Source organism: Apaloderma vittatum, unplaced genomic scaffold (assembly GCF_000703405.1).
Source record: "Apaloderma vittatum isolate BGI_N311 unplaced genomic scaffold, ASM70340v1 scaffold31922, whole genome shotgun sequence".
In the NCBI taxonomy this organism is placed as follows: Eukaryota; Metazoa; Chordata; class Aves; order Trogoniformes; family Trogonidae; genus Apaloderma; species Apaloderma vittatum.
Window position 1 is genome coordinate 1 of NW_009705062.1, and position 15,388 is coordinate 15,388.

Here is a 15,388-nt window from a genome sequence, read left to right on the forward strand (position 1 = left end):
TAAAGTGGGACAGACAAATAAGAAGGGATGCTGAAGTTAAAGCCCTACTTAAACAGGACATAAATCCAAGTGGTATATAACTCCTGCTTGTGACCCTGCTTTTCTGAGATATGCTGAGCTACTTGGACCCTTTTGGTGGAGGAAGAAGTAATGAGGAGTTGGGGGCAGGAACATTTCTGGAGCTCAGCTAAGCTTTTGATAATGGACCATGCAAAAGACTAATCCCAGAGGTCACCAGTATTGGCTTGGGGGTGACCTGCATTATCTACTGCTGCTAACTGCACTCTTTGTCACTTTCTGCCAGTCATTCGGGCCAAAGTGAAGGAGGTAAAGACTAAATGTCATGACGTCACTGCAGTAGTGGAAGTAAAGGAGATCCTAAAATCTTCCTTGGTGAACATCCCAAAGGACACTGTAAACCTTCACACAAACTCTGGCTGCCTGTGCCCACCGCTCAGCGCCAATGAAGAGTACATCATTATGGGCTACGAAGATGAGGAGCGCTCCAGGTAACTCTTTCTGCGTTGTTCTCGGAGCAAATATGTTGCTGTTTGTTCCCCTGCCCATAGACCTGAACTTCAAAGCCACCAAGAAAGGAAAACTTGGTGTGAATCTCCCTTGTGGTGTTTAGTGGGGGCGAGGCTCTCTGCAGGCACGGAGACCTTAGTCTTGCATATGTTGGGTTGTACAGCTTGTGGATGCCTGTTGATGGTAACTGGTTGTCTTGGTTGTGTAGGTTACTCTTGGTGGAAGGCTCCATAGCTGAGAAATGGAAGGATCGTCTTGGTAAAAAAGTAAAGGTAAGCAAAGGTCTCACCAAAAGTCAAATGTTGGAGATACCACAAAGCTTCTACCTCTTCTTTTCAAAATAAGGGAAAATGCCAGTTAATGAAGTATCAAAAATTAACTTGGTGTGTTATTTGCTATATTAATAAGAAATGCATGCTGAATAACTAAAGGAATACATTGAATTACCCCAAAGTACACCAGTGTAGAAGCTATCAAAACCTCAAAAAAGCAATCAGTAGGAGACTTTTAACTCTGAGACAGACTGTGCATTCTGCACAACACACCTATTTAATTGGGATTGTGATACTACTTTAAAAAAAAAAAAAAAAAGAAAAGACCTTTACAAATGTTTTCCAGACTCAGTCAGAATTATACTTTTCTAATTTAAGTGTATTCTAATGCCTTCCAAGTTACGGAAGGATTGCATTTTATGTTTTGATGCAACACAAAGTATCAGTGATTTTGATGTTGTTAAGAGTGTCATTTTACACAGAATATTCTTATTTGACATCATTTTTCAGCCGTTGATTTACCGTGATACTTGTGCTTGTGCAAAACAGTCTCCTTTTCCACCCAACGCTTTCTTCAATGATGTTAATGGGGACTGGCTGGAAAATACTGTTCTGTTTGCAAATGCAAGATTATCTGCGCACGTTTTCACTCACGTTCTCTGTGGATGTAACAAAGATGCAGGGATCTGATTCCACATTGTTGCTTCCTCTGAGAGAACCTTATGAAATCCAGGGTTGCAGAGTAAATACCACATTACTGCTGTGGGCTGCCTTCTGCACAGTTCCGGTTCTCAGGTGTCAATGTCACATACCGTTTTTTTCTGGGGGTTCTCATTTTCTCGCTTCATTCCTCGGCCCTCATGCCCCACCTGGGGCTGCCAGGGACCACACCATGTTGCCAGCCCACTTCTCATCATAATCTCCTTCTCCAAAGAAATAGTTGTACCAACTATATTTATTATGTCTTTTTGTACTGCTGTTGCTATTATGTGGAAAAGTAAAAATAAATAACAATAATTAAAAAATTTTTTTTCACGTTGCTTCCTCCAGCAGCTGCACAAATAGTTTAATTTAAATTCTCTTACTAAGAAGGTGGGATTTTTTTCTGCTGAAGCCACTATGCCTTATATCGACTTCTCCATTCACAGAGGCCACAAGGAAGCCAGGAAATGGTTTCTGGATTTAAAGTTACTTTTACCAAAAACTTTTATTTTTTGCCGCTGTTTGTGAAGACATGCGATCTTCTTACAACTTACTATTTCTTCCGTTATCTCTTTTGTAACTTCTTTGCCTTTCAATGTACAGCGCTGGGATCAGAAGCTCCGCCACCTCGGAAAGGGGAAGGGAGAGCCCGGACACAGCGACTCTGCTCCGAAACCCGGCAAACCCAGCAGTGCCCGACAAGGACGTAGTTAGGCGCACGATGCCGCGCGTTCATGTGCCGTGGACTATATACCAAGACTTCACTGTTGGAGCAGCAAAGGAAAAATTGCACTATTGCACGTTATATTCTATTGTTTACTACAAAATAATGTTTTAGCTTATGTTAGTTTTTATTCTCCCTCTTGTTTTCTGCCTTTTTTTTTTTTTGATGTTTGCAAGCTCTGGAATTTTTAAATTTTTTTTTCTGTTACTCAGCACTGTAGAAAACTGCCCTTATGAGATGGGGAAAGAGAAGAATATGTTGACTTTACCAATTTTTCTCCTGATTTTTCTTAGGGAGAAAAAAAAAAAAGGAATGAGATCTGGCAAAGACTTTGGCTTAAAGTCATGAATCACATTGGTTTCCCCCTTTCACTCTTTCTTGGCCACTGTTTGCTGAAACGATGTTGAGGGGGTGTCGTTACCTGTTTTTAAGCGCCTGATTTTTTATTCTGAAATATAATTCTGAAATAAATAAAGAAATTATGTTAAGAGAACTGTTTTAATCTGTACACCTTTTTAAAGTTTTCTTACAAATAAACCACTTGTGTAAGCCAGAGTCTAACTTAAATATTTCCTGCGACAAACACGGTGTGATCGTACACCAGGGGACCTGGGTTATACAGTCCTGTTACCACAGGACGTAATTTATAATATAATTCTTCTCTTGTAACAGCAGTTTTTTTCCCCTTTACTTTCTTTGCTGAGTAGTAGGAGTAGACTGACTTACCAGGCCTGCTTCTCAGTACAGGTCTGCACTTTATCCTTTATTTTGTGATGTTATTCTTAAATCTGTGCCTACATAAACAAGTGTTCAATGCTCAGTAAAATATGCCCAATAAAAGAATTGTAGTTGCCAACACAGGCCTTATCTGACTTTTGAACCAATGTCATATTTTTTGTATTACTGTTGAAAATATAAAAAGAAAAAAAACCCTTAATTTTTATGCTTTTATAGAATTCTTCGCGGAGAGTGCCAACATATTTGAAATTACCTTCAGTTTTCCTATTCTCCCATACTCAAAAGAAATTAAAATGGAGTAAGTAAAGGAAGAGTCCTCTTTGCTGTAGCCTACAAAGAGGAATCCACTGTAGTTAAGATGCAAGTGGCTGCTGCCTTCTTAGCTGTCAATATTGTCTCAAGTGCATTAGGGGCTGCCTTTCATTGAGAAAACAGCATTGAATTGTTAGGTAGTTTGAAAAGATAATGCTAATAAGTAAACACAGAAATACTTGGGAATATTTGTAATAGTGCTTTTTTTAAGATTACAGTTAATAACCAGAAGTCTCGGGGCAAGTTTTACATTGGGCTGGATACCAAGCAAGTTGAATCATACAGCTGTTTCCTGCAATACTCATATTTAAATTTTTTTTAAAATTTTTTTTTAGCGCTGAAGACTAGCAGTGAAATATTAATCCTCAAGCTAGTTCAGTGTTGCTCAGTGTTGCTCAATGTACTGCTCAGGCTGGCTTAGAAGCTGCAGAAGGACTTTCAAAGAGGAAGAATAAGAATGGTTTATAAACAACAAAAAAACTATTCCTGTTTGTGGTGTGTTTTGGATGTTGTAGCTTGGCACTTCCATTCTACTCTGCTTGATCGGCTTGTTCCTGTGTTTTCCAGCCATGCTGCCAGAAAGCAAATCTCTGCCTTTGGTGGTCACAGTAGGCACGGCAAGATGAGCATCATCACTGAAGCAACAAGTCCCATGTTTAATTATTGGGCTTTGGCCTTTTTTAAAGAAATGTGCATAGCAGGCAGTTAATGTGAGAAGGAAAATCTGCACAAAAAGCCGAGAAAACCAAATCTTCCTTACTACTGTCCTGTCCCCATTCTCAGAGCCTTCTGAACAAAGCAAAGAGATTTGTTATTTTACATCTTGCTTAATTAGGTCTCAGTTCAAGACCCAGCTAACTTCTCATGCAATTTAGTCTATGATGTGAAAATGTTTGATTTATTTTTTTAAATCTTCCCTGAGTTGTGCTGAGCTTTGTCTTGTGCTTCCCCTCGCTGTGACCCTTATCCTGCACTCAAAGCAGGTTGGTGTCTGCTGGCAGGTAGTGTTTGTAAAGGTCCTGCTCCCCATCCTTCTCCTTAAAGTAAAATACTCTTCCTTCACCTTTTAATTGCCCTAGTTTGGGTCAAAGGAAAAATAATGCCCTCTGGGGACAAAGAGAGAAATAGATCTTCTTCATTAATTGAGGAGAACCAATTTCTGATCATAGAATTGTAGAATAGAATCAATGAATCATTTTGGTTGGAAAAGACCTTTGAGTCCAGCTGTTAACCTAGCAATGGCAGGTCCACCACTAAACTGTGTCCCTGAGCACATCTACCTGTCTCTTAAATACCTCCAGAGATGGTAGCTCCATCACTTCCGTGGGCAGCCTGTTTCAATGCCTGACAACCCTTCTGGTGAAGTTAATAACCAATCTAAAACTCCTCTGGTGTGACTAGAGGCCATTTCCTCTTGTCTTACCGCTTGTCACTTAGGAGAAGAGACTGACCTCCACCACACTACAACCTCCTTTGAAGTATAGAGAGCAGTAAGGTCTCCTCTCAGCCTCCTTTTCTCCAGGCTGAACAAGCCCAGTTCCCTCAGCTGCTCCTCATAAAACTTGTTCTCCAGACCCTTCACCAGCTTTGTTGCCCTTCTTTGGACATGCAGTCTGTAAGTCCTTAACCTTTTGTTTGCTGGGTGGAAATGTGTGTTCATTCTTTGTGTGACCACTGAGCTGAGCTGATGTTGCGAAAGCAAGGCAGCTGTTGTCAGTGTTGTTACCCGCTGCTGGTTTGCATTTCCAGTGAGGAGAGGAGGGTGTGGTGGCTTCCTCTGAAAGGGAGCAGAGGTGTTTGTAGTGGGTTTGCTCTCCTCTGCAGCATGCCACCCAAGAGAATTGGTTCTCTGTCTCAGAAGCAGTTTCAGAGGTAAGAAGGAGCTTGTTAAAATGTATTTGACATTGTGAAAGCCAAGTCTTGACAGCAATTACCCAAGAACCCTTTCTAATAGCTGACCAGTTAATGCTTGTGGATGAGGAGCATCTCTGGCTGAGGCTGTTAAATGAGGGGTTTTTACCTACAGCAGCTTCTGGTGTGGCTGGGAATCCTCGTGAACCCACGTCCACTGAGCTGTTTCCTTGAGCTCTTTGGCTCCAAGTTCAGTACTGCGAATATCCTGTACTGGAGGGGGATGGTCTGGGAGCAAACCTGCCCCTGCTCGCTAGGACCTAACAACGTCTGACCTTGGCTGTCACCAGCAATGAGCAGCAGCTCTTCCTCTTGTACCCTGTGCAGTTCAGTGAGGTGTTTGTGTATGACCCAGCAGATCCTGCAGGCGTCCACTCTCAGCAGAGCCTGGCTCTGTCACTGGCTTCAGGAAAAAAGAGCTTGGGTGGCTCTAGAGCACTGGCTGCACCAAAGCTTCCAGTATGGGCTTCAGTGGTGTGTTTCCTCGCTACTTCTCAAGGTCTCATATAACAGCATAGAGACAGCATGTAGCTTTTAATCTTCTCTTTTTACCTGCAGTGAAACACCTAGAAGATCATGCTCAGTCACTTCTGTGGCTATGGAGAAAGAATTCTATAAACATTAAGAGTATTCACTTATCTCAGAACTATTGTTTGGAGGCAGCGCTCAAGTCCTATGAAAGAAGGGCAAACAAAATAGCACCTGACAACTCAGCTTGTTAATTGTGTATGATGTGATTATTTTCCTGGGTGATGCACATACCTACGCATGCACATGTGACCAAGTGTCATGGGGTATATAGAAGGATTGATAAAAACAATGCCTTTCCCACATCTGGCTTATATTAGTCCGGAGAGAAAATATTCAGCTTAAAATCTCTGTGGATAATTAGGCTGACATGTTGCTTATCAGAAGGCACCCTTGCCTAGTGCAGCTCAGCAGGGGAGAAAGCAGGAGAAATGAACACCAAAGTTACTTATTTGCAAGCGATATCTCTAATTTCTGGCATGAGATTGACTCATCGTTTTAATAAATCGGCTCCTGGTCCTGTTAGCAATGGCATGAAAATAACAGAGCTTAATTTCAGCTTGAGTATTATTATTTTGCTGTGCAATTCCTTCTGTTACAGCCAATAATAAGCAGAGTCTATACAGTGAGAATAACTTCCCTATTAATGCTAATGAGAGGAGCACAGCTCGATTGAACAAGGCAGCAGATAGAGCCAGTGCCGGTAGCAGTAGGCAGCCTGAGGGCCTCCTGCTTTCAGAAAGCCTTTGTTCAGAGAAAAATGCAAAATCAAGATCCTCGGGGGGTGCAGCGAGGGGTGGGCAAGCAGAAGATTTCAGGTTTTTTGAAGGGAGGATAAGATATCAAACAGACTGTATAATAGGACTCAACTGGCATCGGGGTTTTCTGACAGGATTCTAGTGTACTGAACCTGAGAAAAGTATCAGTCGAGCATAATATCGATGATAGGATGAAGTATGTCTACTGTGAGTTACAGCCTGGCTGAATTCAGTGCCTGCTGGGAAGAGATAGGCTGCAAGGGTCTCCAGCTTTGGGGGGTGGCTAGGGCCATTGTCTGGTTCCCCTGCACGTTGCCGCTCCAAAATCAATCCCTTAAAAGGTTTGTATACTCTAAGTCATGCAGGTAAGTCAATAAGATAGTAGGAATGAGTGAACAAATGAACACTATGCATCAGGAAAGTAATAAAGCTGGTGATTCTTAAATCCAGCTGTGCAGGAGAGATTTACTGGCTACAATTGTTTCCCTTGCTTCACATGAAATAACCCAAACTCCATCCCAGCTGGTGACTGCTCATGGCACAGTCCTGATAGTCTGCAGAGCACAAGGAGCCGGGACTCTGCCACTCTGGCAGTGTTGCTGTGTAACTTAAAAAGGAAAAAAAAATAAAAAATCCTTTGCTTCATCTATAGGACAGTACAACAGCTCCCCATCATACTGAAGAATGACCTAATAAGTCATTCTGCCATCTTTGGAGGGGGGATTTTTGTTCCCTCCATAGCACAGTACAGGTTATTTGATGATTATTCTCTTTGGACATTGATGTTGGAGCATGACTAGGTACAGGCTCTGAGGATTGCTGTCTCACTGCACATGAGCCATGGCTAGTGTTTTTTTCGCACTTGTGTGCTTTGCAAGCCTGCAGCAGTAAAATGAATGGACAGCAAACGAAGTGTGGCAATACAGTTGCCCTTTCCTGACGATAAACAGCTGAGCACTCTGGGTAAGACATTCCTGAATGGTCTCTGCACCACAGCATTAATGAGGACAACACCAAAATCAGTATGTCCAGAAAGCTGTTTGTCACTGCGTCACCCGCAGCGTCCCTGACCAGGCACCACTAGTGCTGAGATTGGCAGCAAAACTGCTTTGGCTGGACACTCTTTTTCAAAATGGTCTTGGTCTCTGTCTTTTAGGGCAAAAACAAAGAAAAAGCTTTGTTCCCTGTAGGGTTCTTGGGTGAGATGTATTTGCCCACACTTCCGACCTGTCACTATGGGGATTTCAACCCCTCCTCCCCTGAGCATTGGGTTAATTAGTGCCTGGTTCTTCCTACGCTTCCTGACTGCTGGAGAGCATCAGTCTGTGATTCAAACCCGGAGGTGCCTTGCCTGGGACTTCCCAAGGGTGCAGTACACCTTGATTTTTCAGCTTGGGCCAGAGAAACGTGTGTATATGATATGCAGAATTATTTAAGCCATATTAGGAGCAGTAGCTGTTTTGACAAGCAGCTTCTGTACAATTATGAAACAGGGCAGATGAGGATGTAGGAAACTCTGAGGCTGAATTACTCCCTCACTAATTTGAGCCGAGGTTATCATAGAATCATAGAATGTTTTGGGATGGAAGAGACCTTTAAAGGTCATCTAGTCCAACTGCCCTGCCAGTGACCAGGGACATCTTCAACTCTATCAAGTTGCTCAGAACCCTATCCAACCTGACCTTAAATGTTTCCATCCATGAGACCTCTGCCACCTCTCTGGGCAACCTATGCCAATATTTCAGCACCCTCATTGTAAAATTCCATTCTGCAGCAAAGCCGAAGGGAAAGACCACATGCCAGGGCTGACTGAGCCCACTGTTGTGATCCTGGGTTGGGCATGGAAAACCAGGTAACTGCTTCTTTCCCAGAGCAGCTCTAAATGCCCTCCTACATGAGACCCAAATAAGCCTTGTCATGCAAGGGAGATTATTAGCTCAGAAGTAATCCCAGGCTGGCAGATACAGTGCTTTGGGCCAGCCAGCTGCCATCTCACCCGCCGCAGGGCTTGAAAGCTGTAATGAGCATTAATGAAGGGGGATGAGGGGACTGATGGAAAAGGGGTTTCAGGATGAAGGCAGCAGAAAATACTTGTGCTTCTGTTCTTGTGCACCTTACCCACATGATGTACTTCGAAAAGCAAGTGATGTACCATGTTCTCCATTCCTGGGGCCAGGAGGGTGCTGGGACAGCAGATGCCGTGTACTCACAAGCATGAACAAGCAACCCTCCACAACCTATGTGTGAAATGCAGTAAAAATTTGAGACTCTAAAACGTCTTGTCCCAAGGTTAGTGTTTAGGGACACGGTTTGGTGGTGGGCTTGGCAGGTGGACTTGGCAGTACTAGGTTAACCTTCCTGTGGTGAAGATTTTTGTGCAGTTATCTAGGGTGTGAAACAGGAGACCTGAGGAGATTTTGATCATGTGATCCTGTGTGGTCTGTTGGGAGGACTGAATGTCTTTGTCCTCCATGTGGGCCTGTTTCTATCCCAGGTGGTGTGTCTTCTTACGGCCTTCTCTTGGCATTGCTGAGATAGAAAAATCTAAACTATCATTCAGGGTTTTTTTGTCCCAGACTATTTCTAAGTGGATGCTGGTGATCAGGTCTACATGCATATTCCTTCTGGAGGGTTGTTTTGCCAAGTGACTGTTCCTCCCCAGAGCACAGGGTGCCCACACTTCTCTATCCCATGCTCCAGTCTTCATCACCTCAGGGATGCCACAGAGAGGCTCTTAATCCCTCTGCTCCCCCTTGCTGCTGTTGTTTTCCTGCTCCCCCAGGCCTCACGAAGCCTTTACCCTGGTGCCCTTGCTCCAACATCCTATCTGACATTTCCTGAGGGCTTCCTTTCCAATATGGGCTTCCCTCCCGTGCACTGCTGCATGTCAGTCTGCCCTTGCAGCTCTCCCTTTCTGCTTTCTTGTAGCTTTCTGATTCACGCTCCCCTGCCTGTTTCCTGGCTGCTTATCTCCGTTTCTTCCGCTTATTGTCCCTCATTCCTGCAGCTGGAGCCGAGCCTCCTGCCACCGACTGATGGGTACCAGGGATGTTTTCTTCCTCCCACCACCCTGTGTCCCCCTTCGAGGTGGTCTGTGGGTATCAGTTACAGGGAAAATTGCCCAATCTTTGGCGAATTTACACTGAAATGCATAGGAGCCCTTGGCACCTCATTGACCCAGCCTTCATGATTTAATGTCAAATTTCTTCCCGCTCAGACCGCCAAGAAATGAAAGTGCTGTTGCTGCTGAGAGAGATCTGGCTTCTCCTTGCCTGTGTGGGTGGATGAAGTATTCTTCCCTAGCTTTGCCCCCAGAAAAAACTGCATCTGAAACCAGGGCAAACCAAAGCAACTCTAGCCCCCAAACAGCTGATATTTAATATTTCAGGCTGTGTGACTATGCAGTTGCTAAGTATTTCAGCTCAGGACTTCCAGCTTGGCAGTGGAGAGGTGGGTGTTATTAGAAGAAGTATTGAGCAGCCTCACATACCACAGTGTGAGAAGCCCTTTGACTGATGTCTAAGTAACCCATTGCCCAGCATGTTCGCTTTCTTCCTGAGTGCAAAACACAGCACAGGATGTTCTTAATGTTCGACTTAATGGGAAAAATTATCTGCAGCTGGCAGGAGGCCTGGCTCTGGATGAGGGCTGGGAAGGCTCTTCAGGCTACAAGTTCTGCTGCAAAGAGGTTCCCATCCATCCAGCATGTGGCTTCTGTGACACCTATTTGGTAGCAGCTAGAGCACAAAATATTTTCATGCCTTCAAGGTATTTCTGGGAATGTTTGGGAAAGCCAAGAAGTGCAATTTTACCTTAAATGGCCCTGAAGATTGGTTAGGCTTTTGGTCCTTCCCCTACTTAAAATCACATGGTAAATGGGAAGCAAATGCTGATACTCACATTCCTGCCATCATTATCCTGAAAATAGGTTAACTCAAAGGTCTTTAATCCTTGAATTTTCATGCTGAATCCTTGGTAGCTCTCTCTTGTCCATGGTAAAATCTCTGTTAATTCCCAGAAGACTGTTTCACTCCCTTCAGCTATTTTTTTTTTTCTTTTGATGTCCTTCCCCGTGATTTGCATCTCTGTCTTTTTGAGAATTTAGATGTCTCTGGAGCTTGATTTGCATTTGTAACTAAGTCTTTGTGAGGGGTCCCAGGGAATATGCGTGATGAACCCAAGGGTAAGTAGGTTTCACAAAGCTTTACTGTGACAGCCCATGAGCTTAGAGGTAGGGATTTTCTTGCCAGTCCCTGTCCCTCTGGGACCAGCCAGAGTTTGGCTTCAGGAGAGTTCGTGTGTCTTCCTCAGGCACTGCTTGTCAGAGAAGGGGAAGTTTCTTCAGTGCTCTGTGAATGGGATGAATAGAAATAATGGGAAGTCTCTGAGCATCAGCTACGCAAGACTGATGGGTATCCTATGTGCTTAATTTGCAAGAAATAAGGGCTGGATTTTGTTGCTCATCCCAAGCACCACTTGGGGTTGTCTATAAATCACTCGCTACTATTGAGGAAACTCTTCTTTCCACATTAGTTTACAAGTGATACCAAGTCTTGTGGTATTTTGCAATTAACTTTGAAGAACTCCCCCATTCTGAAAATCAAACTCGATGCCCTAAATTCTGTCCAAAGGTTTATTTTCTGCTCCTGATGACTGACCTGAATATATCTGAAATCCAGTATAGGTTTTTAAAGGTTGTGGTTTCAGCAAGGAAGGAGTTAACCTTTTCTGCCTGGGAGCAAGGAAATTCTTAGTTTTAGTGGAGACATTTCTGCAGGGTTAGAGGGTTGGATCAATGTGGGGAATTAATTCATACTCTCTATGTGCTAGAAGGATACACGTTGTTGCTGACAAATTTGTCAAAGATGGTTTCCGAAGGAGCCAGGAAAAAGTGTCTTTGCATTCAGCTGGATTTCAGAGTGTTTTGATCCTGGAAGGTTGAAAGGAAAAGGTAAATGTTAGGGTATTTCTGACAGCATGTTCATGAAAATCTATTTGACAAACAGCTTTTCTCTTCACTGCTCCCTCCCCGGCCAAAGATCTCATTCAGCCCCTCAGGGATCTTGTAATGCATCAGAGAGTGTCTGGTGACCTTGCAGGCTCTGAAGCACAATTTCCCTCCCTCCTCTTCTGCCATCCCTACCTTTCACCAACACTTCATATCTCTGCCCTTATTCCCCTGTGCTCTGCTACACTTTTTTGGCAATGTATTGTCCGTGTTGCACCTTTTGTCCTCTCCTGTGCATTTCCCTTTGCAGCTATTCCACAGGCCACACAGGAATCCTCCTCGGCCCTGCGCAGCTGCAGACCACAGCTGGCTCTTGGCTTCTGCTCCTCTCTTCTGCTCAGGCCATCAACAGCCCCTGGAGTGATGCCCACCAGCATGGCAGGTTCTTGGGCTGCATCTGCAAGCCAGGGAGGGGGAGGATTTGGTGGAGACGGGAGGGATGACCAGCAAGTGCTGGTAAAGCTGGGGACTAGAAATATAAACCCATTTGTGCTGTGTTATGTTCTGTCCTTCCAAGGCTGTTCAGTCCAGTAAATGTTGTGCTGGAGCTGGGAGTAAATGGGACAGGGATGCAGGAGTGGGCATGTCTGCAGGGAAGGAAAATTAACTGTGTCTCAGAGGAAAAGCCTGGCAGCATCTTCTCTCCTCTAGAAGATCTGAAGTGCATAATGCCTTTCCCTTTAACTTGGAGAGGAGTTTTGTGTGTATTGCCATTAAGATGAAAAAAATATTTCCTTTCACTTTTCTGATTAGGAAAAAAAACACAAACAAACGCATCCCACAATGGACATTTTGCACATGCATCAAAGGAATTATCTCACTGTGCTTCAGATCTGTCAGACCTCATAGAGGAGGTTATCATCACTCTTACATTTCTGATCACCTTAAACTAGTTTATTAGAAATATTTTTACCTTCTAAGTGGTTCTAAATCTCTTCTTATGTTATCTTCAGACATGGAGGGTATACCTGTAAAATATATTCACTTCTTCTGCTATCATTATCCACAGATATATTAAAATATAACTTTTCACTCCTGGAAGAAGCATCTAATGAACTTTCTGTAGGAAAAGAAATGTGCATCATTGCCAAGGACATGCTTTTACCAGTTATTGTGTTCAGCAAAATGCTTGGACGTCCTCTTGGGTCTATTGGCATGCTTGCAGGAGGCTTTCCACGCTGACACATTCTGTTGAGCCTGATGGATGTTTTGCAGCTGATTCCAGTTTGACAGTGTTTTTTCCTACTTGCAGTCTGTTTTTCAGAGTAGCGACCCTAGCATCTATCAATATGATAGATATAATTTGACAGCACTTTACAAAACCCTTTTGGATGTCTGTTATGCTTTTTAGAAGCACTTTTGCTAAACCATATGAGAGCAGGAAACCGTTCAAGAGAGTTGCTGATCCTACGCTAAGACCTACCCTGTGTTCAGCTCTTTCGGAAGAGAAGCCTGATTTCCATCTGATGTCAGTGTTTGATGACTTCCACATGCCCCGTATTTTAAACAACTTAATCTGATCATACTCCAAGAGTGTTTTTTTGGACTGTGACTGATTCTGAAACTGTTTCCTATCAGGAGTTATTTGATAAGCTCTGGTGGTCTGTGGAGCATGTGACACTTCCACCTATAAACAACTGAAGTAGATTCATTTCATGCTGTTGTAAATTAAATGGATTAGGTTAATCTCCCTTTAAAATCCATACTTTTGAGGACAGATTTCAGCCTTTAAAAGGAAATAAAATATGTAAAACATTGAAAGACCCACCTTCTGCAGTCAAAGAATATAGTTTGAATCACTCAGTAAAAGAAATGTGTTTGATGGCCTAAGTACATTAGACACAGAGCTTTGAGAGTTAACCATATTTTTCAGATGAAGAGACTATCAATTTTGGAGCATAGGCATTTTTTTGGAGGTAGGAGAAAATTGTGATGTGGCTTGAAATGTTGTACCAAATACGAAACAAGAGGAAGGAATCAGATGCTAATGTATTATTCCAGGGATGCACATAACTTCAACAAACACAAGTTCAGACCTGTAAGGCAACTTTTGCCAATCCATTCCTTCAACTGATATTGTCCTTTTAAAAAAAAAAAAAAAAAGAGAAAACCACAGGAGGTAAAAGCATTTATTCTTCATCTATTAAAAAAAAAGTCGCTTTCAGCATTGAATCACATCCAAAAATAGCCACAGTGGTGCTGTACGTCGGGTATGTTTCACAAGGACTTTCACATGCAGTAAAGCCATTGGGTTTTATGTTTTGTGGAAGGGGATGCGTTAAGGGAGCTTGGAGAGGAGGTGGATGTGTATCTCGAGGGCAGAATTGTGTAGGGCAAGTTATAAGCGATGCAGGCGACTTGAACATAAATGGCAGACAGCTCCATGTGGGATAAAAGCTCAGAGTGGAAGCATAATAAAGTAAGGATTTGTTACATCAGTGTCTTGGTCTATGTCTCTGCTTTCCAGGAAGGCAAACATTAAGTCAACATAATCAACGCTGGCACTGCAGCCAGACCTCGCTGCCTCAGGCTTTGCTTAGGATCTGCAAGGACCGTTGCAAGAAGCTCTGATATCCTCAGTAAAGCACACAGGAATTTCCTCTGTATCACTGCTACGTGGAGCTCTGCCCATGCTGAGCACGGGCAGGAGAGCACGGGCAGGGCTCTGGGGAGCAAGGTAAAGTGGCAGGAGCCTGAGGACAGCGTTGCTGGGAGGAAGGGGAAATTATCTGCTTATTTCCAGATTAATTTTACTATGGACCCTTTGTCTTTTTCCATGTTCAGCTGTCAAATCAATATAGAGAAAAAATTAATTTAACAAATCTTTTGCTTATCTTGCAGTGGATCCCAGGTATCATCCCGCAGTACCATGAGCAGTTAAAGTGGTACCTCCAACCTCCAAGACTTTACAGTCTGGTACCAACCTACATTCAGACTTTAGACACACGAGTTGTAGTTTTACAGAAAACTTAATGGAGAAACCCAAACAACTGTGTGTGGACCTGTTTAAATTGCAGTCCTTAACGATTCTAGTTGGGTTTTTGACTGGTGCACCTAGCTGATGCTGAAGTGGGGCTTGTCTTGTGCAATGGTCTCTTCCGTGGACAGAGATGGATCTAAGGAAGGATGTGGTGTTTAGTGGGATCCCACAAAAATTCTTAAAAATATCATGGCATCATATGCTTCTATGATATGAATCAGTATCTGAAGTATCCCTTTCTTGGAGTCAACTATAATGAGATGACAGGGTCCTGGTCCCAAGGCTTAAATGATGTTTCCTGGTGATTTACAAATCAGTACTGCAGTCAAAATACACATACCACAGGAGGAATGGCATAAAAATATCTGCAAGTGCACATAAGCTGACCATAACTAAAAAGAATTTGGAAAAGGAGTTCCTATCTGACTAGGCTTCATGTCTTAAACCTTGCTTTCTGGATGTGTTATTCTGTCACTCTGAACTCTTCCTTCCATAGTTATTTCTTTAAAATGACATCTGTATGTGAGAAGCCAGTACCTGGTAAAGTATCCCAATGTCCAACTGCCTGAGGTTAAACTGCAGCTTGTAAGCCCTCTTCCAACCAGGTCCTTTTCTTTCCCATTTTTCCCATTTTTAAGGAATACAATAAATGATAAAAGTGACTTCTCTCTTTTCTATTTTTAGTTTAGTTAGTTCTATCTCCATGGCACCTCTGCTCCTTACTGCTAAGCTGTAACCATCTTGCAGGCTTCCACTGCTAAAGCAAGGCAAACACCTAAAAATACTCCCTCACACCACCCAGATGTTTTGCAAAAGCTTCTGCGGAGAAACCACTGGGTTATTCCTGTTACAATGACTGGTTCCGGGAATGGCAAATCACTTGCTGGAGAGTTAAGTTGTCTCCTTGGCTCTTGCTGCATGAACTGA

The 15,388-nt window shown here is 43.2% G+C and overlaps 1 protein-coding gene across 1 annotated transcript; it reads left to right on the top strand.

The window, feature by feature from the left end:
* Positions 1–304: 304 nt before the first annotated feature.
* On the top strand, positions 305–2,216 carry FRZB (frizzled-related protein; the record flags this gene model as incomplete). Its single annotated transcript, XM_009865242.1, has 3 exons — positions 305–509; positions 737–800; positions 2,106–2,216. Coding segments are annotated over 3 exons (380 nt in total), but the record flags the coding sequence as incomplete, so codon positions are not given.
* Positions 2,217–15,388: the final 13,172 nt, after the last annotated feature.